Source organism: Calypte anna, chromosome 11 (assembly GCF_003957555.1).
Source record: "Calypte anna isolate BGI_N300 chromosome 11, bCalAnn1_v1.p, whole genome shotgun sequence".
Lineage (NCBI taxonomy): Eukaryota > Metazoa > Chordata > Aves > Apodiformes > Trochilidae > Calypte > Calypte anna.
The window spans coordinates 2,001,898-2,018,406 of NC_044257.1; the positions used below are offsets into that span (position 1 = coordinate 2,001,898).

The window sequence follows — 16,509 nt, forward strand, 5'->3', positions numbered from 1 at the left end:
AGTGACCAGATGGAAGTCAGAGATATGGGGATGGGCCACAGGGGCAAAAGAAACTGGTGGCCACATGGAGCTTCAAGCAACTGCAGCACTGTGGGTCACTTGCTCTGTGTGTTGAGGTCACTGTCACTGCTGGGATGGGCTCCTGGCCACTGCAACCTCAGCTCCCTTCCAGGAGGACAAGGGTCCAACGAGGTGGGCACTGTACATACCATAGGCTTGCTGTTCCCCTATACAAGCTGCTCAGAGGGCAAGCAGAGAGGTGATGAGTTGCTGTGGGCAAACCAGGGTATTTCTCTGGCCACTTGCCACCTTGCAGCCAAAGAAAAGCAAATTAAATGTCCCATAGTGCCCCTGTTGAAGATCTGAACCCTGCCTCCCAGCAAGTGCCCAACCCCACCCTCCCCCAGAGCATCCCCAGCCCTGCACAAGGTCTGGGAGCTGCACCAAAGAAACCAGGAGACCCTTCTGTGGGAGCTCTGGTACCTTGGGCTGTGCCTGGAGAACACTTCCCACAGGGTCAGGGCACATCATCCCTCAGGCACCAGAGCCTGGCAGCTCTCAGCCCACCTGCAGATCCACGAGCCAGGAGGAATGACAGCAGGGAGAAGGGGTGCACAGAGTACAGTTCCATGTTTAGCAGACCGAGTACACAAAATAAATAATTCTGTACACTCTTAATGTGACGTTACAGACTAATTACAATGGACCTCGTCGGGTGAGGCAGTCCTCAGTCTCAAAACAGGACTCAAAAGACAAGTCACAGAACTGGATCCTCCTCAAAAACTGAACAGGACGTGACCGGAGTTAATCCCAAAGCTGTTCCAACCCAAAAGAGGAAATTTGGTGCCTAAAAATAACAGCAAAGGCCGGAAGAGCTGCCGGTTCCAGGAGGTGTCTTTCCGGAGTGAAAGGCAACAGGAAAACTTCCCAGCATCTGGGTGTCCCTGCAGGAGGCTGCTGGTCTCTGACACACCTGGCTGGGGCTGGGATCCCCTCCACGTTCAGCAGACAAACACAGAGCAACATCACCTGCAGCCCGTCACACACCAGGGATCTACAGTAAGGCCACACGGGGGGGGACAGTGGGAGAAGGAAAAAGTGTCACCAGGCTGGCAGAGCCCCCTGCACCACAGGAATAGCCAGGGTGGAAGGCACCAAGCCCCGTGATGCCACCACCACCACCACCACAGATCCCTGCTGCTTCACATTGATTTTTTTTTTTTTTTTCACAAATTTAGGGCAGAGCGAGGCAGAGCTGACAGCCCAGCACCTGCCTCCCAGCACCCACGAGGTGTGTGTTTCATTCAGGCTGGGAGAGGAGACTGAGTGGTTAGAAAAAAAGCACCAAAAACCTTTCTGAGGGTGGTGTGGGCACCCTGAAGCTGGGAGTCCAGCTCTGAGCAGCACAGGCACTTGGGGTATTTACCAGGAGGAAGCTGAGCTGGTGGGAGGCTGGGACACAACCACCCTCCTGCAAACCTCAGGGCTCACACTGCTGCCAGGGATTGTGACTCCTCCAGAGGGTCTGATCCCAATCTCTGCCTTTCTTTGCATCATTTAGAAAACCAAATGGAGTCAAACGATTGAGAATTTGATTTACCCTGCCTCAAGCCCTCCAAATTCTTACAATCATCACTTAGCCCAGGAACGTGGTGCCACACACAGCCTGGTCAGAGGCCTGCAGCAGCCCTGCACTGCCTGTCTTGTGCTGTACAAGCTCATCCTGAGCTAAGCCTGCACTCTGGGGACCTCAGAGGGAGCCTCCTCCCACCTGAAAGGCACCACAGATGATTTTACCTGGCTCCAGGACTCACCAGGGCTCCTATTCCAGTTTGTGCATCCCACAGAAGGTGACTGGAGACACCAGGTAGGAAACCCTGGCTGAGAAATGGAGCAGGGTATGGGAAACAACACAAACTACCAGGGCAGAAAATACCTGACCTAGCAGAAGAACCCAGTTCCAAAGAGTTTGAAGGATTATCATTTCCAAAACAAACCCATCCCATGGGCCCAACACCACAGCTGCTTTCCACACCCAGAGTCAATGGCTCAGAGCCCTTCTGTCTGGGCTGGCTCTCCTCAGGGGGCTGTAAAGCTGTCCCTCAAGTGGGGCTGGGCCCTTCCAAGAACAATGCAGACCAGGAGCATCCAGATGCTGTCACCATCTTGGTGTTAAATAGCACAGATCTTTTCTGGGCTGAAGGAAGGGGAGCTTCTACCACCATGGAAATTCTTTAGAAGCCTGAGAAGGGTAAGGAGTAAATGGACAAACATGGACAAGTAACTGCTGTTTTAGGAAAATGCATAGAAAAATATATTATGTACTCAAACAATCTGGATGCACAGCTTAACAGGTCTGTAGGCCACCTAATGGTATTTCTGGAAGACCTTTTCACAGTCGTTTCCAATAATCCCCCCCCCAAAAAAAAAACCCCAAACCAAAGGCCACACACTTTGAAGCCATAATGCTCTCCCCCAGGAGAGCACTCAACTCCCAGGACAAAGCCATGGGATTGTTTTACACAGTACAGCTAAGTTCCAAAAGACAAACAACCCTAATTTCCTCTCCTCCTCAGATCTGCTCTTCCCTGAAACAGAAGATGCTGGGAAGCAACCCCCCCCCTAAGCTGCTCCACTGAGTCTCATGATGGGAGAAAGTCCCAGACCTACTGTTTCTAGCCCCAGCATCTTTGGGCTTCACTTTCTCCCAGTGTCCCCCCTGAGCTGTCTCCCCAAGGCAGGGTGCTGCTGAGAACCTCCTGAAGGCACCACCCATGGCTTTTCCCCAGCACTGAAGGTGCCTTCCAGGGGGTGCTCATGGACTTGGGCTCAAAAAGCTGCTTTTTGGGGTCAGTGGAGGAGGAAATGGTGCCAAGGCTGGGAAAGCTGGGGAGCACTGCAGGGGTGGTCCTGGAGCAGCAGGCAGCACCCCAGACCCAGATTCCTCTGGGTAAGAGCATCCCAGGCAGCACCATGGGGAAGGAAACCCGGAGAGGGCTGGGACAGGGACACATTAAACTGCCACTAGAGGTCATCCCAGCTCCATCGCCATGGGATGAACAAAAGGCCAGGAAAACAAAGCACCTGGAGATCTGCAGCCCAGCTCCTGCAGCAGCTCCAGCTCAGCAGCTCCCTGCGAGGTGTATTTGTTCCAGGGCTCATTCAGCACCAGAAGAACTCTTCTAAATTCTAAATTCTTCTAAAAAACCCCTCCAGCCAGGCTAAGAACCACTGTTAAAAAGCCAAAGAAAGAAATTTTAAGAAAAACTTGAACTGAAGAGAAGAAAAAGAAGAAAAACCCCACATTTCTGAGAGATTTTTCCTTCCCAAATCCTCAAATAAGGCACTCCTGAAAAGTGTAAACTCCTGAGGCTTCAGGTGAATGAAGAGCTGAGATGCTTCTGAGGAACATACAGGAAGGCAGATGAGGGAGGCAATTCACAGCAAAGAGCTTTGCAGAGACTGAAGGCACCTGAACTCCTGCACACTGACTGTCCCCCTTCAGATCCAGCTGAAAATGTGCCACAATTGCAAGGATCAAGCACCCCAGGAATTGTTCTGGAGCTGGGCCTTGCAATGCAACCTTTGGACCATCAGAGTTTTTAAGACAGAAGGAAAACAGATCAGCAGGAGGCTTGGATGGAGCTCTGGGAGTCTCCCCTCTGCCCACAGCCCCAGTAGGCTGGGTATAAGAATTCCTGAAAATACTGAATTTTAGAATGAGAAGAGGGATTGAGCCAAGTGTTTTGTAATCAAGAGATGGGAGGAAAACCCATGAGGATATTGCCCTTCTTCACCTTGATTTCTCCATGAAAAACACTGTATTTGAGAGGAGAATTAGAGGGGTTTTTCCCCAGCAAAGCCAGAGCACCTTATGGGCTGGGCTGATTCCTCCCTGGTGCAATGCCTGAGGAGCACATCTCCCCCCAGCAAAGCAGATTGCAGTTACCCTGCACTGCTCAGGTGTCTGAAGGATCCTCCCTTCTCCCACCTCACCTCCAGGTCCCAGGGTGTCACCACAAAAAGCCTTCAATGCCAGGAACCTACCTAGCAACACCCTGCAAACTACTCAGTTTTGTTAGTGAGAAACCAAAATCACTGAAAAGAGCAAGAAAGTAAAAATTACCACAGGTGAGAAGATTCTTGTTCTGCTTTGTGAAGGCTGAGAACCAAGCTTGGTCAGAGCAGAGCTCAACATCCCAACCTTCTGTCCCCCTCCATCCCCCCCCAGGAGGGAAAGCCCAAAGGATCTGCCCAGTGTCTGAGCTGGTGGTGTGCCCAGGAGTGCCTGAAGAGTGCCAGGCCCTAAAAGCCTTGGCCCATCAGCAAAATACCTATTTTAAGGATAAACATGGAAAATAATCTGGGGAGGGCTATGAAAGCACCCAGGAGGGTAAAGAGATCCCAGTGGCTGGGTAGGACACTGACCAAGCAGAAGGCTCTTAAGAATGATGGCTCAAACCCCAAAGCCCTCTGAGAGAGCATCCTACTGTCCCTCAGCCCCCAGAGGAAGAACCATTGCCAGCTGAAGTCACTGAGGAGTAATTCCTGCTTTGGGGGAGTTGTTTGCAGTAACAGGAGGGGCACTGAGCTGCCTCTTTAGTCAGAGATCCTGCCATACAGTTCAGAGATGCTCATTTATAGTTCTGGGTAATGAACCAGGAAAACACTCAGTGAGAAGGTAAAAGACACTGAAGAAACTTTTTTTTTTTGGTTTTTTGCAGTCCACAGAGCTGAAAAAAAACCAATATTTGGTAATTCTCTGGTATGTGTCACTGCTGATGGAAGAAAGACTGTGTGGGATATGGGAGGATGGCCACTCGGAGAGAGGGCAGCCTGCAAAGGACTCAGAGTTTTCCAAATAAGATGCAAAACCAGGCAAAGGATTTAGCATTGACCTCAGCTACACATCCTGGCTGTCCTCAGGCCTCCTCCCTTGCATTCCCCACCACGAGCTTGGGCACATGGAGATGTGCTCACAGTGGTTATGGCCCATCCTGGCTTTGGGGTGGGAAGCAAATCCCAAAAAACTCTCTTTTTCCCTTTGCACAGGGAATTTAAGTCTTCTCCTGCTGTAGCAGGAGGGGCTGTGGCCAGTGGAGCCAGAGCTCCCCAGAGATGGGCCTGAGCATTTCCAAACCTTGCTGGCACTGAACCACAGTGGCACAGGCATTAATAAACCCTGGGTGGAAAGGCCTTGGCTCAGCTCTCCAGCACCCACCTTCCCCAAAAGGCTCCTGCATCACCCATCCAGCAGAAAGAAACCCACAAAGCAGCTTTTTCCTGCTGGGAGAAAAAGTGACATTGAACTGTTTTAAGGTGCAGACCTGGAACCAACCAAGTTTTGGTGAAGTGACATGGTTGGTAATGCTGGGCTGAAGGGCACAGATGTGACACAGGGCTGCAGCCCAGCAGGAAAAAACAAAACCTGCACAGTAGACACTGGAATAACTGCAAATAGCAGAAGGATAATTCAAGGGAGACAACAAGAACACCCCCAAAAAAATCTGCCCTGCCAAAGACATCATCTCTCTGCATCCCATCCATCTCCCACAGGACACTGACCCTCTTCCCAGGCCCTCCAGGATCAAGGATCCCAGCCTGGATCAAGGAACCAGAGCCAGGTTCCAGGCTGCAGCTCAGCTCTGGCACATCCTGGAGGTCAGGAGGTGGGTGGCAGCCCTGGGGATGGCTCCCAGCTTCCCAGGCCATGACAGAACTCTGGTGTCTGCATCTCCTCAGTGCCCTGCTGGGAGCAGGAGCTGCTGGTGAGGCAGCCCCTGGGGAGTCAGAGCTCTCCTGCTTCTGCCTGCATGGGACTCAGTCCAGCTTCAAGGCAAAGACACCACAGAGCCTTATTAACCAGCTCAAAATCGGTGCATATATAATTTTCCAACCCCTACAAACACCCCAAGTGTCTGTGCACACACAGACCTGCGTGCACAAACACAAAAAGGGATTTCTTTTCCTTCTTGTTTGGGTTGGTTTTTTTTTTTTCCTTCCATATTCAAGTGGGGGAAACTGAACGCTCTGGAATTAATAAATAGCTGTGAACAACCACGCTCCTGGGCTGCAGACAGAGCTCTTCTCCCCACCTGGCTCCTGAATCTCTGCATTCCTCAGGGCTCCCTCCGAGCCCACGAGGCCTCCCCAGACCCCACGTCCTTCCCCTTCCCCCCACGGGCAGGGGACACCCGGAGGGATGGATGGATGGAAGGATGGAAGGAGGGATGGATGGAGGGAGGAACACGGCTGCTGCTCCGGGGTGAGGTGCAGTGAGGGGGCTGCATCCCGGGGGAGCAGGGAAGGAGGAGGTGGCCCGGCCCGGCCCGCTCAGCCCGTGTAGTGCTGCTGGTACCGCAGGTTGAGCTCCCGCAGCTCCCGCTCCCGCACCCGCCGGGATTTGTTGGATTTGGTGGAGCGGCTGGAGCGGGTGGATTGGGCAGATTTGGTGCTCTGGCAGCGGGAGGAGGCCCTCTTGAGGAGGTTCTGGGAGATGGAGCGGTGCAGGTTCTTCATGGAGGAGGAGGCGGCCATGCTGACCACCCAGGGGTGCTTCAGGGCCTGCAGCGCCGTCATCCTCGCCCCGGGGTCCACGGTCAGCAGGCGGTCGATGAAGTCCTTGGCCAGGTTGGAGACGCTGGGCCAGGGCTGAAAGACAAAACAGATCCTTAGGGTGAAACATCCCAGCACAGCTCTGCTGATTTATTCACTTCTCCAGCCCCAAAAAGGCCCTTTGGGGGCTGCTTTCCACTCCTCCCGTCCTCTCCTTCATCCACTCTCACACCCTCCAAGCTGTAATCAAGGATCTCTGCCCGAGGAGAAGGAGCCAGCATCAAGCCAAGAGGCTCAGTTTTGGGGGAACATCTGCACCTCCGTGGATGTGGTGTGGATCCCTGCAGCCTGCCCAGGACCACACCTGGGATCTCAGCCTTCCCAAGGTCCTACACACACCAAGCCCCAGACCCAAACCATCTCTCCAGCAGATGGCTGGGACCTCCCTGGTCCATCTGGTACCAGATCCACCTGTGGACTCATCCCTGACACATCCACGTGGACGTGCCCAGCTCCCTCCACTCCCAGTGAAGCCTTCGCTGCGTGGACACCCCTGCTCAGAGAGGACACATCCTGACACCAGAGCCCTGGCCCTCTCCTGAGCCTTCACCTCAAGGCACACATCCAGGCAACAAACCTGGCACCAGGACCAGGGAGGATGTTCTGCCATGGCACTCAACCTCATTCCCACCTGGAAATCCATGAGATGCTCCTGGTGGTCAAATCTGGAGGTCCTAACTCAGTCTGTCTGGAAACCACCCCAAAACACATTCTAAATATTCATATAAATGTTAGCTGTAAGGAATTTTCAGGAATGCTTACAAAGGAAACAAGAAGGAAATGCTTTACAAAATGCTCATTTTAAATAAACAAGCTCAAAATAACTAAATAATGCTGTTTGTTTGGTGAGGAACAACCCAGATACTGTAAAAATCAGGGTCACCCCAACTACACAGTCAGATATATAGAGTCTTAAATTTCAAGCCCTTCTGTGTACTATTTCCAAATAGAATTACTTTGTCATGACCTGTCATTAAATGACTTTTTCTTAGCTGATGAAACACATCTTGACAATGAATGGTAAGAAAAAAACCAGGTACTTGTTAGACTAGAAAAGGGGCAATCTTTCATCAGAGACTCATTAACCTGTTCATTTATAAAGAGGGTATATAAAACAGCAAAAGACCCTTTCAAAGGCAGCATAACCCACCGTAAAGACTCCAAATGCAACTGAACAGACCACAGCTATGGACCCCTGAAGAGGTCAGGGCATTTAGAACAACAGAACCAAAAAGTTATGGACAGATATAAATGGCATTTCAAGACTACAGATTTCCTGCCAGACTTTGGATAAGGGAATCAACTGGCAGGGACTGGTATTTACAGGCATCTCATAGGGAAGGGATGGATCCAGAGGGAGCTGGGCAGGATGGAGAAATGGACTTGTGCAAACTGCATGGAGTTCAGCAAGGCCAAGTGCAAGGTTCTGCAGCTGGGCTGAGGCAATCCCATGCACAAATCCATCTTAGGAGGAGAAAGGCTTGAGGGCAGCCCTGAGGAGAAGGGCTTGGGGGTGGTGGTGGAGCAGAAACTCAACATGAGCTGTCAGTGTGTGCTCAGCCCAGAAACCAACCATGTCCTGGGGGCATCAACAGAAGCACAGAGAGTGGTCAGGGGAGGGGATTCTCCCCCTCTGCTCTGCTCTGCTCTGCTCAGACCCCCCCTGCAGTGCTGGGTCCAGTTCTGGAGTCCCCAGCAGCAGAAGGACACAGAGCTCCTGGAAGGTGTCCAGAGCAGAGCCACTGAAATGCTCAGAGGGCTGAGCACCTCCCTGGGAAGCCAGGCTGAGGGATTGGGGTTGTTCAGCCTGGAGAAGAGGAGGCTCCCAGGTGAGCTCAGAGCAACCTTCCAATATCTGAGGGGGCTACAAGAAAGCTGGGGGAGGGCTTTGGACATGGGGGGGTAGGGAGAGGACAAGGGAAATGGGTTAAAACTTGAAGAGGGGAGATTGAGGTTGGACATGGGGAAGAAATTCTTTAATCTGAGGGTGCTGAGCCCCTGGCCCAAGGAAGCTGTGGCTGCCCCATCCCTGGCAGTGTCCAAGTCCAGGTTGGATGGGGCTTGGAGCAACCTGGGCTGGTGGGAGATGTCCCTGCCCATGCAGGGGGTTGGGACTGGATGAGCTTTAAGGTCCCTTCCAACCCAAACCAGCCTGGGATTCTCAGATAACATCAGGGTCTCACCACACATAACTGGGAGGTCAGCACAGCCCCTTCCTTCTAAACCCCTGTCCCCCAGTTTCACAGCTTTCTGGGCTGTCTCTTCCCTAGCTGGACAGATCCAAATGAAACCCAGCAAAACACACAAGGTTTTGCCTCCACGTTTAGCAAAACGTTTTTAAAAAAGGCTTTTTTTTTTCTTTTGTCTGAGGCTTTTTTTTTTAGACTCCCTTAAGCTATTCCTGTGGTTAAAACCACAAATTCATCATCACTTCCCATCACTTGTCTCCTTGTCCTCCTCTCAGCAGAGCTCACCCTGTTCCATTTCCTTCCTGGAGGACTCCTTTTCCATTCTCCAAACAATGTTAATGAGTTAACAATACAATAAGTTAACAATACATCCCTCCAATTTCCCAATTTTAGCCCAAAGTGCTATTAAATGCTCAGGATAATTCTACTCTCCCTGCAATAACTTCCTAAGATCTCTTCACTATCATCTTCATTACTGCTGCCAGCTTTTGTCCCTCTCCAATGGTGAAAGCACATTCACACAACTCCAACCATACTCTATTTCCAGGGATATTTAGTCCTGTCCATCAAAAATCTTTGACCTTCCTGAGTGTTGTCCCTCGTGGAGATACAAACATGCCAGGATGTCCACCCTCTCTCCTTACCCAAATCCAAAGAGATGCAATCAAATGAAAAGTAGCTGAGTCCTGACACAACAATACTTTCCTTGGAAATACATCTTCAGGACATGCAGGAAAGCATTATTTCCTCTTGCAGACATCAGTAAATGGAACTTGAGGCAACCTGAGAGCTATTCTGACACTCAGATGCAATCAGACTTCAGCTGATGGCTGCCCAACAAAGCCCAGGAGACTCTGGTGGGTGAAATGAGCCTCTGAGCAACAGGAACAAGACTGCTTCAATCATCTCAAGTCAGGATACAAGACAGTGAACATGATAATGTCAAATTTGAAGAAATCCATTAAGAACATAGCAATCTGAAGACTTTAGAAACTGTGGCCCAGCGCTAGGCCAGTTTAATGAGACAGAAAGAAGGATAAACTCCAAACAAGCCCAAATTGGATTTCTCATTATTCCAATTACCCAAGTTTCACCACAAATGTTGAATATGGAGTACTTGCAATTAGATTTTCTTCTGATCAGCAGACACTAATCAGTTTATTGACCTGTTTACACAGCTGGAGGCTTCATGTGCTGCACTATTCGCATCTTTGCTTTGATTACACCGAAGCCTTTTCCTTAAAAACACTGAGTGAATGCAGCACTGAGTGGAATTAATTTATCAGTTTTCAGCCCCAGTCCCTGGAGAAATGTATCTGCTCTCCCAAAACCTTGCAGCAGTTGGCAAAACAGCAGCTTTCACTTAGCAACACCCCAGGAACCCTCCTGGTTACAACCACACGGCAGCAGCAGCAGAGTTTGGGTAAGAGGTAAGGAAAGGTGACACTGGTGGGGTTGGTGAACACCAAGAAGGTGTTTGCACCAGTGGAAGGACATGAGGTGCACTCACTAGAGAAGGTTCTGCACCTCTGCTTCTCTGAGGAAAAACAACAGAGGGACTTGGAAGGAAAATGTCCCATGAAACACCACAGCACCCAAACCCCATCAGATAACCTTGCCTTTAATCTCACTGCTGCAATGCTGCAACAAATTCTCCTCTTTTGAGGCAGAAAAATGCCACAAAAATGAAGAGAAGTCACCAGCAAGACGTTCACCTTGCACACGTGTTCCCCTACAAGCTGATTTCAAACGCCAAGCAGTCCAAGTACAACCTGCATGGCAGTGTTTCTGCCAGACTGCAGCCCTTCAGAAAGCAGAGGAAAGATCTTCCTACAGCTCTTAAAAATAATGTGGAACAGCCATATCCTGAGCAGGACCTCAGCAGTACCTGCTGAACAACAGCAGAGAGTTCCTCCAGGTTCCCAGTTTTTGAACAACTGCAACCAAGTCCTCTGGCTGGGATCACTGGGGCAGCACCCATTTCACCAGCCTCATTTCTCAGGAGACAGATGCTGGGTACAGAGGGGTTTAACTGCTGGTCCTCATGCTGGAGGACTGCAGATCCTCTGCAAAGTCATGGCTGTAACTCCAGAAGTTAGCAAACCCCCCCTAGCATCCTGGAGAAAAGCCAAGGATCCTGGAATTAAAGCAAAATACAACCCACCAGATCCACATCCCACCTACTACTCCTGCCCTGAGGCACATGGAGATCCCCAGGAAGCAGGAAGATTGCTGAGCTTTCTCTGGTGACTGTGAGGAGACTTGAAACAGAAAAACCAGCAGTTAGTGGGTTGTGATCTTGGAGGTGAGCTGTGCAGACATCCACTCCTCACTTGTGGCCTTCATGGAGAGTTCAACTATTTGACAACTGAACCCAAGAGGCCTCTCAGGAAAAGGGGAAGACAGGTGGGTTGTAAGGATGATCATCAATCTAAGAACTGGAGTTACTGGCAAAATTCTCTTCCCCCTTAGAGTGCACATCCCCTTTCATTCCTCCAGACCCAGGTGACACCTTTCAGCACCCTGCCCCTTTGTGGATAACCCCAGGAGGACTACAGGGGCACTCAGGTGGCACAGGGTCACTCCAAGCACCAAATCTCCTCCTGCTTTCATTGCCAAGTGAGAGTGAAGCCTGAGGTGGCAACCAGACCAACTTCAGCCAAATCCACTTCTTATAGCTGCCCCTCAGCCTGACTGCAGCATCCTCCAGGCTGGCACCAACCCCCTGCCCATCTGAGAGCTCTCATGGGTGCAGAACTCAGTGCACACACACTAAAACTCCTCCTTGTTTTCCCTGGAGGTACAAAGCCACAGAGGGCTCTGCTGCCTAGTCCTGCACAAAGAAAAGGAAAACCAGGCATCTGACTTTCAAGCTTTGCTCTAAGTGTTGACAGTACCCATTAAAGGAAAAAACCCACAGATTTCTGTTCCCCTACCCAAATTCCATGTTGTTTTCAGCAGAACTGACATCAGCTTTAAAGATGATGTTACAGGGAAGGTGGGGGACAGCCAAAAAAGCCTGAATTTCCCTTGCCAGTCAGTCTGTACAAAACATGAAGTGCAAAGCTGTTATCACAGCTGCAAAAGATGGCTTTTGGGTGATAAAGAGTGTGTCCCAGCCTCACTGATTCTGAGGAGTCTGACTGAGTGCTAAAGCAGCCTCACAGCCCCAGAGGCTGAGAAGCCCTATAGCTGCACATGGGTTCCTACCAGGATCACCTACAGAAACCCATCAGATGGCTACTGGACAGTTTTACAAGACAAAAAAAAAAAAAAATGTACTGGGAATGAGCCTGTCCCAGCATGGACTGGGCTGAGCACATCAGCTTGGTCCAAAGGATTGCCTTCCTCTTGGGCCCTGAGCTTGTCAGCAGCAAACTCTGGGCCACACACAGCAAACCAGGAGGTCATCTCCTGTCTTCAGTCCTCTTCTGATGCAGTTTGGTTTGTGCAACCCAAGTGAGACAAATCAGGGAGCTCCTGGGAGCTTTTCTGCTGGGGTTTGCAGCCACCTTTCCTTGGCAGGATTTGCCCCACTGCAGCAGAGGCTGGGGAGGGAGAGGATAAGGGAGAATGGTTTGAAACTTGTAGAGGGGAGATTGAGGTTGAACATGAGGAAAAAATTCTTCCCTGTGAGGGTGCTGAGCCCCTGGCCCAGGCTGCCCATGGAAGCTGTGGCTGCCCCATCCCTGGCAGTGTCCAAGTCCAGGTTGGATGGGGCTTGGAGCAAGCTGGGCTGGTGGGAGGTGTCCCTGTCCATGCAGGGGGTTGGGATTGGATGAGCTTTAAGGTCCCTTCCAACCCAAACCAGTCTGTGACCACCTCTGACCCGGGCAGGCAGTACTTTTAACACAAAGGAGTTTGGTCAGGATGTTAATTACAGGATTATAATTACAGGATGATAATTACATCAGGATGATAATTACATCATCCTGTCCCACAGACCTGCAGCAGCTGCTGGCCATGCTGCAGACACCCCTGGCCAGGTCCCTGCCCAGAATTACCTCTGTGTCCTGATACACAGCTCAAGTCTCTGCTCCCACGGGATACACCTGGACCACTAAATACTGTTAACAAGAAAGTCCATCTGGACACAGGTGGCACCCAGGCACCATGAATATGAACAGCAAAGGCATTTTTTTCACAGAAATGACTCAATCTAACACATACTATGGTGCTGGAGCAGGGCACATCTCTCAATCCTCTATTATATTCAGAGTAGTTGCATTTTAAAATCCTTTGATGATAGAGAAGTGACATGCAGGCAGTTTTAAAACCCAAACTCATGGAAGGCCCTCGAGTATTCTTTACATTGCACCTCTCATACACTCCCACTAAGGCAGCAGTTTTACCTAATTTAGGGGGTTCTCACATGATTTCAAAGGACAGAAAGTGTCAACTCAGAAGGACCAGGCTGGGGACAACAACTATGGGACACCTCCTGGTGACCCAGGCAGGAGGGTGGCACAGTCAGAGGTCCCTTCCAACCCTTGGTTCAGCTCCCAAGCAGTTGCAGAACTGATCAAAACCCAGCAGTGCAAAAGAGCTGGAACAAAAAGTTCCCAGTGAAAAGCCCTAACGTGCTAAAGTCCATGCAGGACAGATCCCCAAGTGCTCAGCATCAGTTTGTTGATAGGAGGAGGAGGAATAAAGAAAGGATGAAAGAGGAAAATACAACAGCCCTTTAATAATCCACAGTGTTCTAAGTATGCCCAGCCATCTGGTGCTGTGAACTTCTATAACCCAGCTTTCTGCATGGAAATAGCCAGCCCAATTTTCCTGCACAAGCACTGAGTATTCAGCTAGAATCAGGCAGTAACATCACAGCAGCTACAAAAATAATAAACACAACAACTTTTCTCTATGGCTCTGCTAAGCTAGGGCAATAACTGGCATGGAAAAATGGGAGAAATCCTACATTTTAGCTTGGATGGCTTCACATCCAGCTCTTAAAAACGTGTAAGCAAGTTACAGTCAGATACAGAGGACTGAGAAATGGTGTATTGGGAAAGCTCAGGGTCAAGAGAACTGGACTCAGAAAACCAGAGGTGACAAGATGAGTCCAGACTGTCATCAAAAAGAGCAGGGAAAGAGCCAGGACCTTCCAGAAGCATCCACAGCACCAGCTCCCAGCACCACCAGCAGGGTCTACATGGGCCAACACCAAGGCCACCCTGTTCATAAACATCAAACCTGGGTTGAATGATGTGCTTTCATTCTGAACTGTTCTCAGAAAAGACAAATTTATTAACTGACAACCAGAGCTGGACCCAACGAGCAGCTCTATGCACCAGTTAAAAGAAACCATCTGACTCAGAGATGATGGTCAGGGAGAGGGAGGGAGGAAGAATCTTCCCCAGGGATAAAGAATCTCTCTTATTGTGCTGATTAGTGCAGCAGGGGGAATGAAGAGATAAGCTCCTACCCTTCCCCATACACACACATCACACATCCCCTCCTGCAGGATTCAGGCTGTTGATGGACAAGCCCGGGGAGCTTACAAGTGACCCAAGAAGGGAGAGTAAATCCTAAGACATGTGCTAGCCCAGCCCTGGCACCAGCTCTCCTCTGCTGCCTGGGACACCGTGAGCCCAGGCAGGGAGGGCAGGAGGTGGATGAGCTGCAGGGAGGGAACCCCAGCAGAGCAGCAGCACTGCCCCACGCCCCCCCTGACCTGCCCTTTCTTCATCTTCCAACCTGAACCAGAATCCAAGCCAGGCATGGGGCAGAGGAGCTGAAATTCCCATTCCTCTGTCCAACCAACTCCTGAAGGCCCAGCTTTTGGTATCTAAGCTGGCTCAGTGTGGCCCCATCTAATGACACTCCTGTTTCTCTCCCAGACAGCACTAGTTCAGGCAGATTTAAATCACTGCTGCTCTGAAGATGCTCAAAGTTCCTAAGACACCAGGAGCCATTTAAGGTCTAACACAGCTCAGCCCTGGTGAGCTACTTACTCTTGTCTTTCCTGGCACTACCTGGGCAGCTTTGTTTGAATCCAGAGCAAAGCAATGGGTTTGGATCCCACTCTCCTAAATATCACCTCAGGCTCTTCCAGGATCTAAACTGTTCAGTGGAAGGGACCAAGATCCTGCTGGAAACAGAGTACATCACTGGAATTACCAAATGGCACACAGACAAGAAGGAAAGATTCAAGTAGCCAGGAGAGCTCATCCCTAGCTGACAGCAGCAGCTCTGATGTTGTATCACTGTGATTTTCCCCCCTTTTTCCTCCTAGCCACTTGTTTCCAGCACTGTGGTGTGTTTGTTTTCCAAAAAACTACAAGGAAGGGTAGAAGGAGCTGGGCTTGTTCAGCCTGGTAAGGAGAAGCCTAAGGGCAACCTGCCAGCAGATGACACTGATTTGGAAGCAGTTCCAAGGATTACAGAAACACAGAAGCTGCACCTGGAAAGATTCAGATCATGAAATAGCAGGACAAAGGGGCACAAAACCACTGGAAAGCTGGTACAACCCTAGAAAAGGTCACCAGGGAGCTAGGGGATATCTCTACCCTTGAAGCTTTTTAAGACTCAGGAAGACAAAGCTACAGCCAACATGGTCTGGTACTGGCAACAGCCCCATCTCAAGTAGGATGGGATTAGAGCCCTCCAAAGGTCTCTGGTAACCCAGGTTCCCAGTGCTCCTCCATCCTCTCCCCCACCAGCTCTGGCACCCTTCATGCCCACTGCCAGGCTCCATCCCTTGTGCTTCTGAGGGTCAAGTGTGCCATGAGTGGTTCAGAGGTTACCAAGTCCTGGTGAACCCTCTGGATAAACCTGGACTGATACTGAATTACTGTCCCTGCAGCAAGGGTGGGAATTCTGCTCTCTCTTTCTGCTAAGACTCTGACTTCTACACAATTCAGAGGAAATCCAGGCCTTTGAATTCCCCAGGTCACTCAAACTGAGCTGAGACTGACCTCAGAAGTGAAGCAGTTAATGATGGGAGACTTAAAGCCCAGCACTGTAGTTCCATAACTCCATTGCTTTGGGAAATCAGAGTCAGAACAGGCTTGCAGTGTTTGTCCAGGGATCACCCAATCCATCTCCAGTCCTCCAAGGATCCTCCACCACCACCACCACATCCTTCCTGACAGCTGACTGCCAAACTTGTTCTTCCAGACAGTTTCAGCAATCTTCCATTTGATTTTTTTTTTAAGGAGCAGTGAAGTGTTGTATCAGGTCTAATGTGAAACTTCCTAATCTGGAAAAGAGATTATTCCTTTTCCTCTCCAAAGCAGCCCTGCAAACTGCCATGACCCCACTTTCTACAGGCCAGACACTCAGAAATATCTCAGTCCTCCAGAGCCTGCAGTCCTTCCACTCAAACCTGGTTTTGTTGATCTTCTGCCAAGTTTCTCCTCTTGGCCCATGGTGGTTTTGAAGTCCACTGCCCAGTAGTGTTGAAGCTTCAGCCTGGGGCACTGCACCAGCCAACAAACCCAGGAGGATTGAACCCCCCCAGCCTCTGCCTGTACCTACACCTCAGCACCTTTGGCTTTATCCACACTGCTGTGCCACAAAATAGTTTGTGATTTGTAGGCAGATCCTTTTCTGATCACCCAAACCCACATAGTATTCTGGTTTTCACCTATTTTTGTGCACTTAATTTACTCTCCTTTTTTAAAAAACTGCAGCTGCCAATTAGCTGGCTGGATTTGTTAGGACCATCTGGAATTCTGCACACTTTGCAGCTCTTCCAGCTCAA

General features: G+C 50.3%; 1 protein-coding gene across 2 annotated transcripts in view; it reads right to left on the reverse strand.

Annotated features, from left to right (window-relative positions):
- Positions 1–611: 611 nt before the first annotated feature.
- PSKH1 (protein serine kinase H1) overlaps positions 612–16,509 on the reverse strand; it is a 38,805-nt gene continuing 22,907 nt past the window's right edge. For both annotated transcript variants that reach the window (XM_030457800.1, XM_030457801.1), the window contains exon 4: positions 612–6,651. In XM_030457800.1, the coding sequence (XP_030313660.1) occupies positions 6,334–6,651 (318 nt within the window). In that variant the 3' untranslated portion in view covers positions 612–6,333. The remainder of the gene's footprint in view (positions 6,652–16,509) is intronic.